At 41.1% G+C, this 18,362-nt stretch overlaps 1 protein-coding gene across 1 annotated transcript in view; it reads left to right on the top strand.

Moving 5' to 3' along the window:
• The window catches only part of SLC9A2 (solute carrier family 9 member A2), a 97,543-nt gene that overhangs the window by 38,368 nt on the left and 40,813 nt on the right, over positions 1–18,362 (top strand). The window contains exon 3 of the mRNA XM_032177924.2: positions 6,955–7,205. Within this exon, the coding sequence (XP_032033815.1) occupies positions 6,955–7,205 (251 nt within the window). The remainder of the gene's footprint in view (positions 1–6,954; positions 7,206–18,362) is intronic.

Genomic DNA, 18,362 nt, shown 5'->3' with positions numbered 1-18,362 from the left:
AACTGTCTCCTCATTTTCATTTTGCACGGGGCCCCGCAAAATATGTAGCTAGTCTGTGCTGACAAGGCCCTGTTCATGCCAGAGGAACATATGATTTTGGCCTTTGCAACTGATTTATCATTTTGGCATTTTCAAAAATGATGGTCTTCGATCATAACTTAAAAGACTTCAGATCCCAGAGTTCTTTGTGAGAAGTAATACTGTCAGTATCCAATGTATACAACACAGGTGAAATGATAATACCTGCTAAGTGCCATTCTCTATCTGGGGATGCTTGAGTTATGTTAATGATTTTACGGAAAGTTTTTGTCACACGCTTACTGCTCACTTTCTGTTACTATTCAACCAGCACATTTCTGGCCCTCATCACCTTCTCATAAATGAGTATTTATTCAGAAGACACAAATTATTTGTAATTCTCTCTTAGATTACATATAATTGGAGTCAGGGGCTGTTATGATCTTAAGGTTAGCAGAATTTACTTCTACCCTGCCTTCTGAACACAGGCAAGGGTTGAGAGAAGGGATGAGAAAGCCTCTCCTTTTACCCACACACATCCAAAGAGCTCTGTGTCCACCAGTTAAAGACACTCAAGTGATGCTCGATTGATAAATCAGTTAGGGAGCACTAATGATGCTATTTTCTGTTAGCCACAGCTCGGTAGTAGTAAAGGTGACAGTAATGATAGCCACTAACTTGTGAATGCTTACTTTGTGCTCAGGTCTCTATGACAAATTATGAAACAGGTATTCCTTCCATTATTCAGATAAGAAAAGTGAGGCAGAAAAAGATTGTGTTTAAAGGACTTAATTTTTAATTCCCTCTCCATTTGCTCTTATCATTAAAATGCCATTCCTGACTCATTTAAAAGTCTACATAGTAGGCCGGGTGCAGAGGCTCATGCCTATAATCCCAGCACTTTGGGAGGCTGAGGCAGGTGGATCACTTGAAGGTCAGGAGTTCGAGACAAGCCTGGCCAGCATGGTGAAACCCTGTCTCTACTAAAAATACAAAAAAAAAAAAAAAAAATTAGCTGGGCATGGTGATGAGCGCCTGTTATCCCAGCTACTTGGGAGGCTGAAGTGAGAGGATGGCTTGGGCCAGTGAGGGGGAGGTTGCAGTGAGCCAAGATCACGCCACTGCGTTCCAGCCTGAGCAACAGAGTGAGGCTCCACCTCAATAATAATAATAATAAAATAAAAGTCTACATAGAAACTGATTTATTCTCTGTTAGCCTATATTCTACTGCAAAAGCAAATCCTCAGAATGAATAAAATATCATCTCTAAGGACATCCATTAACTTCATATTAACATTATTATATAGAAGATAATTTATCGATCACAATTTGTAGTATAGATATTTTAAGACAGCTAAGTTACCTCACTTAAGTAACAAAATCCACTTCATATATTCCATTATTCATGAACTGAGTAGTCATTAACTCACCGATATTAAATTTTAACTGGGAAACTGCCATAATAGTAGAGACATTTTATAACTCATTCTAATTTCCAGAGGCAGAAGGCATGAAGTTTTCCATTCTGACTTATGCTCGATATGTAAATTTTACCCTGTTGAGGGAGACTGCGGACATTTGAATGGGAATTCCTGGAGTAAGTCTATTTAGTGCAAAGGGAACTTTACAAAGAAATAAGAGCGCCTGTTACAGTCCTTCTAGGGCAGCTCAGTAGAGTCAAATTAGTTTCAGAATAACACACCAGGCCTCCACACTACTTTCCCACCTCTGATCAAATTTTTATTCAGACATCTCAGTGGCCCCGGTGTGTGATGTTCCCCTTCCTGTGTCCATGTGTTCTCATTGTTCAATTCCCACCTATGAGTGAGAACATGCGGTGTTTGGTTTTTTGTCCTTGCGATAGTTTGCTGAGAATGATAGTTTCCAGCTTCAGTGGTCCATTCTTTGAGTTTGTCCCGAATCAGATCTCAGGATAGGGTCTGGCTAAGTCACTGTTTAGAGTATGCAAAGGTAGCAGGCCATCCAGACACACACCCTGTGCTTCCTCTCAGGAGGCACGGAGGCACAACTGTGGTTTTATGGAAAGAAAGGGAGGGCTGACCCAGGGAAGGCAGGTAGCCAAAGTGAGAGTTTGTCACTCCACTCAGAAGGAGGGCACAGACAGGGAAAGGCCCTGGCTGGTGCTGTGAGGTGGAAGCTCTTACCAAGGAATGGCCAGAGCCTGTCAGTCAGAACCACTGTCGTGGTTTCATATCTAAGAGCCTCCTTTGGTGACTTACTTGCCCTGGCTGAGAGTCCATGGACCCTCAAAGCCAGATCCACAAGATATGAGGGCATGCCCACAGGTTTGCCAAAGAATAAACTACTAGATGTTTCTCTTACTGAATTGTCTGAGTACTGTACTGAATTGAGCGTGTGTTAAGAATAATTAGAACAATGGTGTCAAAAATTCTAATTTTATCTCCTAGTCAGGTAACTTCAAAGATTAGAGGTGGAGATGTTTTGTGGAAGATTCTTTGATTCATTCATTCAGGCTTATCCCTAGGAGAGGTTTAAGGAACTCAACGGACTTTGGAAAGATATTAAAAATATGGGCCATGATGCATACGGCAAAAACTATGAGTCACTAGGAATTGCAGATAGAAGAATAGGGGTTAGTTTAAGGAACTCATGGACTTTGGAAAGGTATTAAAAATACAGACCATGATGCCTACGGCAAAACCGATGAGTCACTAGGAGTTGCAGATAGAAGAATAGGGGTTAATTGGAGAAAATTCATTGCCACAGTATATAATCTCGAAGATGGGTAACATGGTAGGTTAGTGCCATTAACTCCTTTCCCAAATTATGATAAATTCAACATTGAGCTCGAAAAGCTGAAGCGAAGAAAACTTAGCATGAAAATGTCTCAAAGCAAGAGAAATGCAGATCAAACACTTCATGCTATTGTACAGGGCTGTAGTAGATTAGAAGTAACTAGAGACATGACAATTGAAAAAAATAAAGGTGTGATTTTTAAATAGGATTGTTGTGTTTTCCCTTAGAATAAATGTTGTATGAAAACTTTCCAAAATTTCCCTATTAGGCAAAGATTGTTCAGGTTATTTCTACAACATGTTAATGCGGCTGCTGAATAGTCTAATAAATTTTCGAAGAAGACTTCAAGAGTTTCCTCTATCTGCTCATAACCAGGCTTGGTTAAGGAGAGCTGGCTCTGTAGAAAGAAGCCAGTAATGGACCCCAGAAGCCCAGTCATTGTGTGCTGTGGAGTGGAAAGTAACTTTAGGAAGATGGAGGGTAAGCAGTGACCACTTGGATCTTAATTTTGATTTTGGAAACAGCAGAATAGTTCTAAAATTTCATATGCAAAATGATTATCCTGTATGTTTCATAAGGAATAAATTACCTGAACTTTTTTTTTCTGAAACAGAGCCATTCTGATAGACAACAGTATTTGTATAATTTGCACCCTTGCTTTACATGACTTTACAGAATTAGTGTGTTTTAAAATCAAAGTTCAAAGTTCATAACTCCTAATGTTAATATATATATGTTTGCAATTTAAAAATATCATTAAGCAGTATAGCTTTGATTATTTGAAAGATTTCAAAGCTGTCAAATTAGCCCATGATAGAATTTAGTACGTAGGTATCACTGACATTTTAATCTAAGAATACAAGTGTCAAGGAGAGATCAACTTTGCACTGACTCACTAGAGTCATTTGTAGCCCACATACATAATATATACACCTAACACATATACCTATATAAATTAAAATTCTAAAACACTTTTAGGCATAGATTCCCTTATAATACAATTAAAAGATTTAACTGGAATGAACTAAGTATGTGGTTTCGGCCAGTTGTAACCAGAAGAATTTTATCTCGTGCTGATCACTAACTAGGTATCAGGTTCACTGTAAAACAGGTGGGAGGTTGTGGAAAGCTTTCTGGTTGTTAAGGTAACGCTTCTACCTGAGATATTAGCTCTGACACTGCCGTGGCATCTCAGGCAGGAGAAGGATCAAAATGGAGCTTTGGCCCAATGTGCTGAGAGTACAGTGCCTGTGACCCATCTTAACTCTGCAGAGTCTACGGGGGGATTTAAGACAGGCTGCACCTTTGATAGATTTGATCCATTAAGTTGCCAGGAAAATAGTTTTGTAAGGATTAGGAATGTGTGACCCAGCTGCAGATGCCCGTTAATCTGTGGAAGGAGTACCTGGGCTTCCCTCAGAGAACTCTTCAGTGCACTGGATGGACTAGGGTGTAGAGATGAGAGGGAGGAAAAGGAAAAGGAAACTTAGCTCTGTGCTAAAGGAATTTCTAGTTTTGTTGGGGACATGAGGCACTCACTCAAAACTCAGCACCAACAGTACAAGATGCTGAATGTTCTGGGAGATCGCCTGTGGTGCAGGAGGTCAGAGGGCCGGGTATTTGCAAAGGCTGGAGGGGACCAGGAGGGCTCCTGGGGGCAACAGCAGTTTCAGCTGTGTCTCGGAAGATAGGTAAAGGTTCTCTAGGTTTGGGGTGGTTTGCCGGCAAGAGAAAGGACAAGGAAAGAAAACCAGGAGCAGGAGTGAATAAACGTGGTGTGTTTTATGGAACAGTGATGAAATCCTTTGCAATCTGATGTGTGTTAGAAAACAGTTTTAAAAAAAAGTGTACCAGGTGTTTTGAGACTATGAGGCCTTCCTGATGTGAAAATGGAGTGGCAGACTTTGAAGGAAGTAGGTCTTGTAGTGGCTGCAGTGGGATTAGAGCAAAGAACAGATGACCCTCCCAGATGCAGGCTGGAGGCGGGAGACAGAACTGTGGTGCCTCAGTGGCCCTGGAGAGAGGCTGTCCATGCAGCAGCAGATGACCGGGAAACTCGCCTCTCCTCTGGGACACTGGTGACCGTCCCTTTTGCCTTTGGCTGTTTGGAGGCAAGGGGTATATATAGAACATCTGTGATCCTGTCTCAGGAAGTAACTGTGGAGTGTTGATGCTGATGAAAACCGATGCTGACAGCAGGTTCAAAGTGGAAGTGGGTACTACATGGAGCCATTTTCTTCTCTGTCTGGCAAACAATGATGCCTTTAAAATATTTAAGTTTTCAGGAGAATGAGTCTCTTTTGTTCTTCCCTGAAGTCATTTCTTGGTGGTAGGATGGCAAATGATCTCGAGTGTTACACCAACAATTAGGGAAAAGGAAAAGTTCACTGTTTCCTAGGGAATAATCCACTATTTTTCAAAGTCAACAGACATTTATTGTCATCTGCTAGGCAACTTGGAAGATGTAAATTGTAATAAGGTGTTGATTGATCACAAGAAGCTTATAATCAAGTAGAAAGGAGGAAAGAATAACATATTAAACCCATATGGTGGTAGGCTATGACCATAAAGTGAAGTAGAAAAAGTGAGATGGCATTTGCCAGGCCGCACACTGCTTACCAGGCAATATGACTTCACTCTCCCATGATTGAACCTTGAACAACTTAATCAGGAGGTCAGGAGACTTGGATGCTAATAGTGCCTCTGACATTTTGTGTCATTTGACCTTGAACAAATGGGATCAGTTTTGAGTTTCTCAGAACCCAAATGAGGGTGTAGCATAGCCTTTCTCCCTAACATCCTTATCAGTCGGTTTTCCTGGAGACTCCAGGTGCTCCCAGAGTTGTAAATATCACAGTGAAAAAGAAGCAGGCCACCTGCTTGGCTGGTATTTGACTTGCTTATTTTGTGAAAAGAAAGTGGTGGGGCTGCAGCCATGACTTTCCATTTCAGTTCGCTGAGTGGCCCCAGACACAAGTTGAAAGCATATTGTCCACCAGACATGAAGTGCCTGACATTCTTGAAGGCTTCATTAAACCAAGACTCTGTAAAGAACTAAACAACAGGCTGGGCGTGGTGGCTCATGCCTGTAATCCTAGCACTTTGGGAGGCCGAGGTGGGTGGATCTCTTGAGGTCAGGAGTTCAAGACCAGCCTGGCCAACATGATGAGACCGCATCTCTACTAAAAATACAAAAATTAGCCGGGTGTGGTGGCGCCTGCCTGTAATCTCAGCTACTTGGGAAGCTGGGGCAGGAGAACCCGGGAGGCAGAGGTTGCGGTAAGCTGAGATCAAGATCACACCACTGCACTCCAGCCTGAGTGACAGAGTGAGACTCAAAAAAAAAAAAAAAAAAAAAAAAACAACAACAGAGCAGTCTCATTACAGCATGAAGTTTTGCTCATGTACATTCCCATTTCTTTGTAACAAAATGTAAGATAAATCTATTTTTAATTGTTCTTAAAGAATAAGAAAACCTAGTGTTTCATATACAAAATATGTATGAAGTTTCAGCAGATGCACACACACACACACAAACACATGTGCGTTTGCTGCCCCTTTGCTTGAAGAAAATTCCTTTGGGTGTGTCTCAGTTACACCAGATATGTATGTGTGGGCAGGGAGAGGAGGTGGAGTGTGGAGTGAGGAACTGGTGACCGGGAGGATGACTGACTCATCTTGGGTACCTGTCCTGATGCGTGGGTCCCTTCTGTCATGTGGCTCCACAACAGGACCTTATAAGGTAAATGTGTTCACAGCAGCACTGATAAGCTTTCTTGCTGTTGTATTGCTTACCAAGCAATGGTAACATGAGCTGGGTGTGCTGGATAGCAAACAAATATTTTAAAATAATCTTTCAGATGATATCTGGAAAAAATAATGTTTTTGGAATAAGTTATGCAGTAACTTTGAAATTGCCTCTCCCTTACTTTTAGAAATAAATTCCCTGACAACTCACTTTTATTGAAAGGCTTTTTGGTTAGTTTAAAGCTACAGTATTAAAATATGAGACAAACGAATACACAATGATTGTCACTTTCCTACTTGGGTACACAGAAGAAATGTCCTTATTAGAAGGCCACATAGATGTGTTTGTACCCAGAGTGATAATGGGGAAATGGCAAAGGGTTTTGACAAGGTGTTTTCTTTTTCCTGCAGGTCCTGTACAACTTGTTCAAGTCGTTTTGCCAGATGAAAACCATTGAGACCATTGATGTGTTTGCAGGAATCGCCAACTTCTTTGTTGTGGGAATCGGTGGGGTGCTGATTGGCATCTTCCTGGGCTTTATAGCAGCATTTACTACTCGATTCACCCATAATATCCGAGTGATCGAGCCACTCTTTGTTTTCCTGTACAGTTATTTGTCCTACATCACAGCCGAAATGTTTCACCTCTCGGGCATCATGGCGTAAGTACTTCTTTGTTAAAAGTGCTCGATGATGACATTTCATTGAATGCATGCCTTCTCAGCCAAGATATTAAAGTTGAATAAGTTATATGAAACACTAGATTTTCTTATTCTTTTAAGAACAATTAAAAATAGATTTTTCGGCTGGGCACGGTGGCTCACGCCTGTAATCCCAGCACTTTGGGAGGCCGAGGCGGGTGAATCACAAGGTTAGGAGATCGAGACCATCCTGGCTAACATGGTGAAACCACATCTCTACTAAAAATACAAAAAATTAGCCGGGCGTGGTGGTGGGCACCTGTAGTCCCAGATACTCAGAAGGCTGAGGCAGGAGGATGGCGTGAACCCGGGAGGCAGAGCTTGCAGTGAGCCGAGATTGTGCCACTTCACTCCAGCCTGGGTGACAGAGCGAGACTCCATCTTAAAAAAAAAAAAAAAAAAAAAAAAAGATTTTTCTTACATTTTGTTACAGAGAAATGGAAATATATATCAGCAAAACTTATGCTACCATGATCTGTTGCTCAGATAGTAAGCTGCTTAAACATTCTTCTGGGTCTCATGAAATATGACAGTAAACTATTGGGGTGGATCTTGATCAGGCACCAAGTATTGTATGAGTTTGATGCCCAATCAGGGTTGTCCACGTGGGAACCTATAAGCTTATTCCAACAAAGTTGCATCCCAGGCTGCTCTTGGAGTTCTGGAATGGCTTATGGATATTCATTGGCATAACTTTAGTCATAGAAATATTTTGAATGGTAGATTTGATTTGGGATAACAGCTTAGTCATTCAAAGCAAAATCAGCAAATGAGAGTTGTGAGCATGCAATTTCAGTTTAGCTTTTTTTTTTTTTTTTTTTTTTTTTTTTTTTCTGAGACAGAGTCTTCCTCAGTTGCCCCGGCTGGAGTGCAGTGGCGCAATCTCGGCTCACTGCAAGCTCCGCCTCCCAGGTTCACGGCATTCTCCTGCCTCAGCCTCCTGAGTTGCTGGGACTACAGGCGCCCGCCACCATGCCCAGCTAATTTTTTTTGTACTTTTAGTAGAGTCGGGGTTTCACCGTGTGAGCCAGTATGGTCTCGATCTCCTGACCTCGCGATCCGCCCACCTCAGACTCCCAAAGTGCTAGGATTACAGGCATGAGCCACCGTGCCCAGCCAGTTTAGCTTTTTAAACAAAGATGCAGGATTATAAAACAGGAAATGTATAAAGTCAGGAATTGTTTATTTACTAAAGATATGGTTAGTGTCTCATGCACTAACTGGTTCTGAAGGAAGTTTTTGAGAAGTTAGACAAGTAGGCTGATGAATGATGGAGTTTGAATCCTGTTGTAGCATTTGGAGGATCACTTTGAAGGAGGCGGAGGCTGCTCACTGGGTGTGGATGTTTCTGTAGCTTCCAAAAACAAGTTTCTATTCTATTATGGTAAGATCCTGTATGCGGTCAGTGAGAAATACTTAGTAATGGAATGCTTTTACATTTTTTTTTACTTTGACAAATATGTATTTACAGCTCCATATGCACTAGGCTAAATGCTAGGACCTGCCATACATATTTAGAGTTTTGCAGCTATAAGCATAAACCTAGATCTTCCTGAAATTTTCTCTTCCAATCTGATTAAGATGATCATTTGATTGGGGTCTAGTTTGACTTTTGCCATGTATCAGTACGTCTGTATCAGAAGCAGATGAGGTTTGTGGTGGAGGAAGTCGAAGACCCCCTACACAAAGAGAGTGGAACCTGGGGTCATGAAAGCCCTGAGTTACAGGTTGGGTGGTTTTCTGTTTCACAGAGAAACCTAAATAAAGCAATGCATTAATCTAGTTTGACCCAGTAATGAAATGTTCCATGTCTTCCTGGTTGCTATTCATATCATTTGTATGACTTCCAGTTTCCTCACTGTTCTTTGGCCAGTGTCATTGAAAAGTATGACCAGCTAGTTACAAGGTCTCTAAAAAGAGTGTGGGGACAGGACTTAGTATCCAGTTTCCAGCAGTGTTGTTCTAGCAAGAGTCAGGGTATGAGAACCCTGAATTGCATTGCAAGTCTGAGTATATGTAAACGTTCTAGAACCCACAAAGGAGCTATGTAAATTTGTCAGTTTGCCAGATGTTCACAGGCAGGAATTGGAGTTCTTAAAGATCCAGCATATTGGGGGAAAGTTGAAGAATTGGATGGGGTGGGAATCGTGGGGCATCTCCAGTGTCGATGATGGAAAGGAAGGCCTATGCTATAACAAGTCACTGGCCTCTTGTGAAGATGGGATCACAGGTTTACTTATGCCAGGAATTCAGAAGTAAGAGATAAATAGGGCCACATATTCCTGATAAATAGCACAGGTAATTCTCTGCTGTGGTTTCTGGGCCTTTGTTTCCAACTTCAAAGTGAAGATTTTCTTGACAACTTAGTGTAGAGGAAATTTCTTTATTACATTTAAACTAATATTGTCATTGGCCAGGTGCAGTGGCTCATGCCTGTAATCCCAGCACTTTGAGAGGACGAGGTGGGTGGATCACTCAAGGTCAGGAGTTCAAGACCAGCCTGGCCAGCATGATGAAACCCCGTCTCTACTAAAAAAATACAAAAATTAGCCTGGCATGGTGGGGCGTGTCTGTAATCCCAGCTACTCAGGAGGCTGAAGCAGGAGAATCACTTGAACTGGGAGGTGGAGGTTGCAGTGAGCCAAGATCACACCACTGCACTCCAGCCCAGACAACAGATTGAGACTCGGTCTCAAAAAAATAAAAAATAAAAAAAAATAAACTAATATTGTCATTGCTCATAGTATGCCAAAATAATAAATGGGTCCTTAAATAAGATATTACTGGTGATGTAAACATTTTTGCTTCAAAATTACCATGTGCACCCATTATTCTGTCGTGACAAATGCAGGTACACATTCACATTGGGGTATGTTTGCTCTCCGAAGTTATACCCTCTTTTCTAATGTGGGGTAATCAGTATGCCATTCAAAACCTGACCGTGTGTTGCTTCCTTATGGTGTAGATCACAGATGTGCATGCCCCGCCCCTCTCTAAAGTGCATTATGTGCACTTCCACATTGTAATTACTGTATTTACTTTAGTCCAGGGGATACAGCATAATGATGCAATTAAAAATGCATAGCTACACACACCTCTTTTACAGAACTCGTCATTTTTCCTGGGCTTAAATTGTACTGAGTTTAGAAATTCCTATCATACTTTGTACTAATTGCACTCTCTCTTTTACGATTTATGAACCAATTTTAAGGTTAATGGGAGTGAAGGCACCTGACGTACTGAGAATGCTCAGGACTTTCCCTTGTTTTCTTAAAAGAAATGGGCAGCTCCTGAGAAATGAAACTAGGCAGAGAGGACAGGCAGCTGCTGGGCGGGGAGACAAGTTAAACTGCATCTGTAATGACTTGTAATCCAGTTGTGAAATTTGGCTTTCCTGAGTTTTGCCTGCTTTCCTCCATCTCTCCCTCCTCCACCTTCTTCCATCCATCCTTCCTTCTCCTGTCCTCTTCGTGTTGCCTTTCAGAGCCTGTAACCCTCTACCTTAGCTTTGTTGACTCTTGGGCAGCCTGTTCTAGAAGGATGTCACTTACTTAATGAGCAGGTAGTTACTAGATGAATCTAATCAAAAAGAAACAATCTTCTCAGTAACAGAAGATTTTGGTTTGGGTTAAAAATGCAAGGATGCTTTTAGAGGAAAGTGCTGGACAGGATTTCAATATCTTGATTTCTTTGGAAAGATGCTGGAAGCAATGTACCTCAGGTGTTCATAAAGTCTACTGTTGCTGCTATTTAATTTTATCATAAGACTGTGGTTTTATAGGCTTTTTACTGACAAGTAAATTAAATAATGAGGTGAAGTCTACTGTCTTACAAAATATTTGGAGAGATGTCTTCTGAGCATTCTTAAATTTGTTTTCCCCTTTGTGGCCTTCCTAATACTCCAAAACCTAATTTAATGTTAAGGAATGGCTTACGCTTATATTTTACTATATATTCAGAAGGGTTTTAGACTCAAACACTAATAGGGTAAACGCAATTCCCTGTTTTCTAATATTCTTCTACTCATTTCTGTACTGGAATAAATTGTGGCAATAGGGAAATGTGTGCACGTGTGTGTGTGTGTGTGTGTGTGTGTGCATATGCCTGTGTGTGCATACATATGTGTGTTTCAGTTTCCGCAGCACCAGAACTATAGTTAAGGGAAAGTTTCCATAGCCCCTTAAACCAGAAACTTCACATGTCAATAGCATTGGGCACTTTTGAGTATTAAAGCACTATAGCAGGGCATGAGAGGTGACTAATGGTTATTGATTTTAGAAATTCTTGCCTTGACTCATGTGTTTTGAACTTTATATTCAGAAAAATGCTCAGAGTCAAAGCATTGATGATTCCTATGGACAATGGTGTATTTGACCTCATTTTACTTTCTTTACCCAAGGACACTAACTGTTGGATAAATTGATCACTAAAATTCAGGGCCATTACAGAAATCAACTTAAGCCAAAGTTTGTTATCCACTTTTGGACTTCAGGTCCTTTCTGATCCTCCCCTTCTATACTACACAGTCCCCTGGGCTCTAATAAGTGGGACATTGGAAACACACATTGACCAGAAGGGAGAAGGGCGTACTTGGCCTCCACAGCAGCAAATTTTGAAAATGGCTAACTCCTCCTTCAGATAGGAGAGTAAGTGCCCAATATTTTTTTATTTTTCTATTTTTTTATTTTTATTTTTATTTATTTTGAGACAGAGTCTCGCTCTGTCGCCCAGGCTGGAGTGCAGTGGCACAATCTCTGCTCACTGCAAGCTCCCCTCCCGGGTTCATGCCATTCTCCTGCCTCTCAGCCTCCCAAGTAGCTGGGAGTACCTGGCTAATATTTTTTTTGTATTTTTAGTAGAGATGGGATTTCACCGTGTTAGCCAGGATGGTCTTGATCTCCTGACCTCGGCCCACCTCGGCCTCCCAAAGTGCTGGTATTACAGGCGTGAGCCACCGCACCCGGCCGTGCCCAATATCTTTTAGTTCTGCTTTGATGGATTAATAATTCCTTAGTATATCTTTCCTTAAGGGTGCTTTCTAAGTATTTTCTATTTTCATTAATTATTCTAATAGCACTATTGCAAAGAAAGTAGAAAATGGTGATTAGTTTCATTCTTATGAATAAACAAATCGAGGCCCAGATGGACAAAACATGGCTGTCAGATGACTCAGTGGAGAATGAGACCTGACCCTGCGTCCCCAGTTACCAGGCCAGTCTTGTTTATGTGCAATATCCCCTCCCCCCACCAAAAAAAAAAAAACCCAGCACATCCCGGTGCAAATTCATAAATGAATAAATTTGTCATGGGAATTTCCAGAATGATAGGTTTAGGAATGAAATCCAGGAGTAGCTCCAGCTTGCTGGACTGAAGTAGTCACTGGTGAAGGTGTGAAGATCATATGCTCTCTTCCTGTTTTTCTTTGTAGGAGCTGATAATTGTCATCTGTTTAACACTTTGAGAAAAGAATAGGAAAGCATGCCTTTTTTTTTGCCTATCCTAGTTCCTTTTGGTTTACCCACACTTTGTAGCATTTAGGAGACCATCTCTTCAACATCCAAGAGTGTTAAGCGATAGCCCTACATGCCAGAATAACCAGTTCAACATGTTTACTTGTGTTTACAAAGAATAAAAATAATAAACACAAGACATTGTAGGACATTCATAAAACATTATATGACGCATCATGTTTATAAAATGCTTTCAAACACATGATGCCAACTGACCCTCATCTCAAAGTCCTGAAATGTAAAGAAGAGCAGGAAGAGAGTTTACAGAGAAGGAAGCAGGGAATCAACGCTAGAGCCTTAGATCTCTGGCTCCCTGTTTCTTCTCTTCTCACTGGGTCATTGTATGTTACATTGCCTTGACAAATAATAGTTTTACTTTTAATTATAGTGTATGCTTTCACTGATAGCTCTGACTGGCCAAGACTGACCACTTTAAAATCTGGTATGACAACCCCAAACATAAATAAGCCTGGGGTGGGAGGAGGAAAGGTAGTAAAATGATGCTAGAAATTAAGTGATATGAAAACAAAGCATATACCCCTTAATTTCTTGGACATATTCAGGAAAAAGGAAAAACAAAGAAAGCAACAAAAAGCTTGTGATTATCTTTTATTTTCTATTGTATAACTTTGCCTGAACTGTAGGGTAAGACTAGTAAAGACAGAAAGGAATTGGAAATTATAAACCTTAACCTAGACAAATGTAAACAATTCATGAAATTGTTTGTATTTATTTTTATGGTTTAAACTGTTTAGTAGATTCAATAGATGAACCCCAGCATTTGCTTGGTTCTTTGAAGGAGGAACAAAAATAGTGGCTGTCACTTCTTTCCTCGGTCCTGTCCAGTAGGGTGGCCACCAGCCACGTGTGGCTTCTGAGCACTTGAAAGTAGAAGTGAGTTGTGTTGTAAGTTTAAAATACACAGCAGAGGCTGGGCACGGTGGCTCACACTTGTAATCCCAGCACTTTGGGAGGCCAAGGCAGGTGGATAACTTGAGGTCAGGAGTTCGAGACCAGCCTGGAAAACACAGCAAAATCCCGTCTCTACTAAAAAATACAAAAATTAGCCTGGCATGGTGGTGGATGCCTGTAATCCCAGCTGCTACTCAGGAGGCTGAGGTAGGAGAATCGCTTGAACCCAGGAGGCAGAGGTTGCAGTGAGTCGAGATTGCACCACTGTGCTCCAGCCTGGGAGACAGAATGAGAGTCCATCCCAAAATAATAATAATAATAAATTTAGAAATACATAGCAGATTTTTAAGACTGAGTAGGAAAAAACGGATTCTAGAGTATCTCATTAGTAATTTCTATACTCATTTGATGTTGAAATGACAATGTATTAGACATATTGAGTTACATAAATATGCCCTGAAAATTACCTTCAGTTTCTTTTCATGTCTTTCACTGTGGATAGTAGGAAACTGCAGATTACATATACAGCTCCGATGATTCCTATTAGACACTTGTTCTGTAGTGCTCACCACTAGTGTTTTCTACTTGGATATTTGAAGACTTGGTGACATATGTTTTGTTCCTTTTGATAAGGTAAAAAATAGGTCATGAAAAGATGGGAGGAATAAAAGAGAAATGCTCTCACCACTCTGATGATAATTGTGTTCTTTATAAAGAACATTTCTTTGAGAATGGGGAAGTTTAGAAAGAAAATAAGGAAGGAGAGACTGAGGGAAGTTGGAGGTTCTTCTGAAGTGGCTTGTGATGATTAAGATGTCAAACTAAAGCCACCTTGTGAAAATGAAAAATGTTTCCCTAGGTCCATATTCGGGGGTTTTGATATAAATATCCTCAAAATCTAAAGTGGGAGGGAAAGTTGTGGCTCCTGCAGGAATGAGCAGCGTACTTTAAAACAGATTCCCTGGGTTGAGATAATATATATGTATTTTGCAAATTGAATTTGTAAACTTATACAATAGTCAGTATTCGAAACATTATATTTTCTTGCCTCATCTTCTTAGAGGTAAAACAACATTAAAGACATTATTTTCATCTCTGTTTTTATCTGTGTTTACTCTGCAAACTGACTGAAGATCAATTGAGCCTCTATATTAAGGTCTATAGGTCTTTATTCTAGCTAATGCCAAAAGATATTGATTTTTGATGGAGGCAAAAAAAATCAAACAAACAAAACTCATCCTAAGTAAGATTATGTATTCCATTCTTGAAGATTATCAGGAATACATTATGAAGTTAGTCAGTCTTCCCTCAACTTGTCACCTGTGTCTTAGTGTCTTCTGGTGTTTATCAAGTGGTCAGGGTACTAAAGGAATAATTAATATATTGGGTACTCAAGGAATAGTAATATAAGTTTAAGTGAAACACAAGCAGAAAAGCTCATTTTCTAGGAAAAATTGGTACAATGCATAATAAATCCAATAAATGCTGTACTTGACTGGCTTATGAAAATCAATTCACTGCATTCTTAGAATATTTAGCTAAAAAGATAGGATACTGATGTTGCTATTTTTGTTATTAAGATGAATAATACCATTGCTTTTCTCCTTCAGTGCAGATAATGGTAGATTTTAGAGGTATATTGTAATCTTTTAGACAAGAAAAAACTTGATATTTCCTTGCTAACTTTAAATTACACAAAACTTTAACAATTAGCTCCTGAATTAAGAACTGATTCTTCCAAATCTATTTGAAGAGTAGATATTTTTGTGTAACTGAAAATGCTGCCATCACTTTGCTTTTTGGACGGTTTCTTGACCATTTATGATTTTTTAAAAATGATGATATCCTTTCTGGCCTATATTTCAAGAATATTGTAGGAAATAATATTACTTTCTGGTAATGTGTAGGCCAAAATACAAAACAAGATAATAAGTCAGAAATGTATATTTGCTGAGAAATAATTTTTTTTTAATTTTTTATTATTTTTTTTTTTTTGAGACAGAGTCTCGCTCTGTCGCCCAGGCTGGATGGAGTGCAGTGGCGTGATCTCGGCTCACTGCAAGCTCCGCCTCCTGGGTTCGCGCCATTCTCCTGTCTCAGCCTCCCAAGTAGCCGGGAATACAGGCACCTGCTGCCACGCCGGCTAATTTTTTGTATTTTTAGTAGAGATGGATTTTTGCCATGTTGGTCAGACTGGTCTCGAACTCCTGACCTTGGGTGATCCACCTGCCCTGGCTTCCCAAAGTGCTGGGATTACAGGAGTGAGCCACTGCACCTGGCCACTTTTTCTTTTTTAATAAAAATTTTTTCAGTAAAACTGAAATGAAATGTACACTTACCACCCAGCTAGTACTTCTGAGGATGACACGCTTGGACACATGGATTAAATCAGTTTTTCAGCCCCTTCATGAGGAGGTTAGAGCCAGGAATACAGCTATGGAAGTCAAGGTTGGCCCTTCCTTGACATGATACGTGTCCCAAGGAGAACCCGTTATTCTTTCTCCTTGCTTGAACAAACCTCAGTTTACTTCTCAGCAATTCTCTGGAAAGGCAAGGACACTGGCCTGGTATGAACCCCAGGCCCTCCTGTGTTGGCTTCTAGGGCGAGCAGAGGCTGCCTGCAGCTCCTCTTGATGCTGTAGCATTTCTCTTACGTACTCTCTCCTGCTGCTGCCATTTCCCTTACCTCAATCAAACATGAGGTCTGACTTTGTCAGTATTCCCAGGGGACCTGGCCAAGTGGCCCTGATTCTATCTTTCCACTTGTGTCCTCACAGTTAATCCCCCGTTATTTGACGTAACTTGAGTCACCAGGCATCTTTGTAGTCGGGTGCCCAGCTGAAACAGTAGAGAGAAGCTCTGTGTTAATGAAGGAAGCCAAACTCAAACCAGGTTAAGTCAGAAATGAAGGGGTGGGCTGCCCCTCCACACCTGTGGGTATTTCTAGTCGGGTGGGACGAGAGACTGAGAAAAGAAATAAGACACAGAGACAAAGTATAGAGAAACAACAGTGGGCCCAGGGTACCGGCACTCAGCACACCAAGGACCTGCACTGGCACTGGCCTCTGAGTTCCGTGTTTTCATTGATTATTATTTTCATTATTTCAGCAAAAAGGAATGTAGTAGGACAGCAGGGTGATAATAAGGAGAAGGTCAGCAACAAACATGTGAGCAAAAGAATCTATATCATAATTAAGTTTAAGGGAAGGTACTATGCCTGGATGTGCACATAGGCCAGATTTATGTTTCTCTCCACCCAAACATCTCAGCGGAGTAAAGAATAGCAAAGCAGCATTACTGCAAACATGTCTCGCCTCCCACCGTAGGGCAGCTTTTCTCCTATCTCAGAGTTGAACAAATGTACAGTCGGGTTTCACACCGAGACATTCAGTTCCCAGGGGCAGGCAGGAGACAGTGGCCTTCCTCCATCTCAACTGCAAGAGGCTTTCCTCTTTCACTAATCCACCTCAGCACAGACCCTTTACGGGTGTCAGGCTGGGGGACAGTCAGGTCTTTCTCATCCCACGAGGCCATATTTCACACTATCACATGGGGAGAAACCTTGGACAATAGCCCGCTTCCAAGGGCAGAGGTCCCGGCAGCTTTCCACAGTGCATTGTGCCCCTGGTTTATTGAGACTAGAGAATGGCGATGACTTTTACCAAGTATACTGCTTGTAAACATTTTGTTAACAAGGCATGTCCTGCACAGCCCCAGATCCCTTAAACCTTGATTTCATACAACACATGTTTTTGTGAGCTCCAAGTTGGGTCAAAGTGGCTGGGGCAAAGTGCCTGGGGCAAAGCTACAAATTAACAACATCTCAGCAAAGCAATCGTTCAAAGTACAGGTCTTTTTCAAAATGGAGTCTCTTATATCTTCCCTTTCTACATGGACAGAGTAACAGTCTGATCTCTCTTTCTTTTCCCTGCAAGAAAGGAGGGATTTCCTGGCTCACGCGAATAAATACATTTTTGAGAGGACAGGTGGGATTTAGCGTTAGGGTGATAGGACAAGGGACTCCTATGTCTGCCTAAGCATTTCTCTCTGTTAACTTTGTGTCCCTTCATGAGAAGGCTTCCTTCTAGTTGGTTAGCCATCTCCAAAGCATGAAACCAGGGTCACAGACAAATCGAGCTTTATATCTCTGCAACTCTGTCAGTGAAGAGTAAAGTGAAATCTACCCTGCCAGGTCCTGTTAGAAAACATTTCAGAGGAAGCACTGTGATTGGCCCTGGGGTTTGGAGAACTGTCATGGGATCAGACTGTGTCACATGACCAGCCCTGTGACATGAGAAGTAGGGTTTGTTGCCAGAAGAAGGCAGTGAACTTAAATTCACTTTGAGTGAGACCGCCATCCCAATCTGTGTTGACTACAGGTTAGCAAGGAAAGCTCAATCCTTTATAGTAAAATATACTGGGATGGAAATGTTGATGATGCTTGGGTTGAAGCCTCAGTGATGAAAAGAGGGACATTCTGGGTAGAGGCAGAGGTGTAATTGAAGGCTCCAAGGTGAACTGAACTCTAGGTTGGTGAGAAGGAGGGGTCCCTGGTCTTGCCAGACCTGTTGTGTGCTATAGGCAGGTGGGAGCCTTTGGAATCTTTAAGGAGAAGTGACACAATTGTATTTCTGTTTTATGATAAATACATAATCAGAGTGCTTCCAAAACTTTTTTACACCATGACACTTACAAC

The sequence above is a fragment of the Hylobates moloch genome, unplaced genomic scaffold (genome assembly GCF_009828535.3).
Source record: "Hylobates moloch isolate HMO894 unplaced genomic scaffold, HMol_V3 SCAFFOLD_15, whole genome shotgun sequence".
Classification (NCBI taxonomy): Eukaryota; Metazoa; Chordata; class Mammalia; order Primates; family Hylobatidae; genus Hylobates; species Hylobates moloch.
This window is presented reverse-complemented; position numbering and strand designations above follow the sequence as displayed.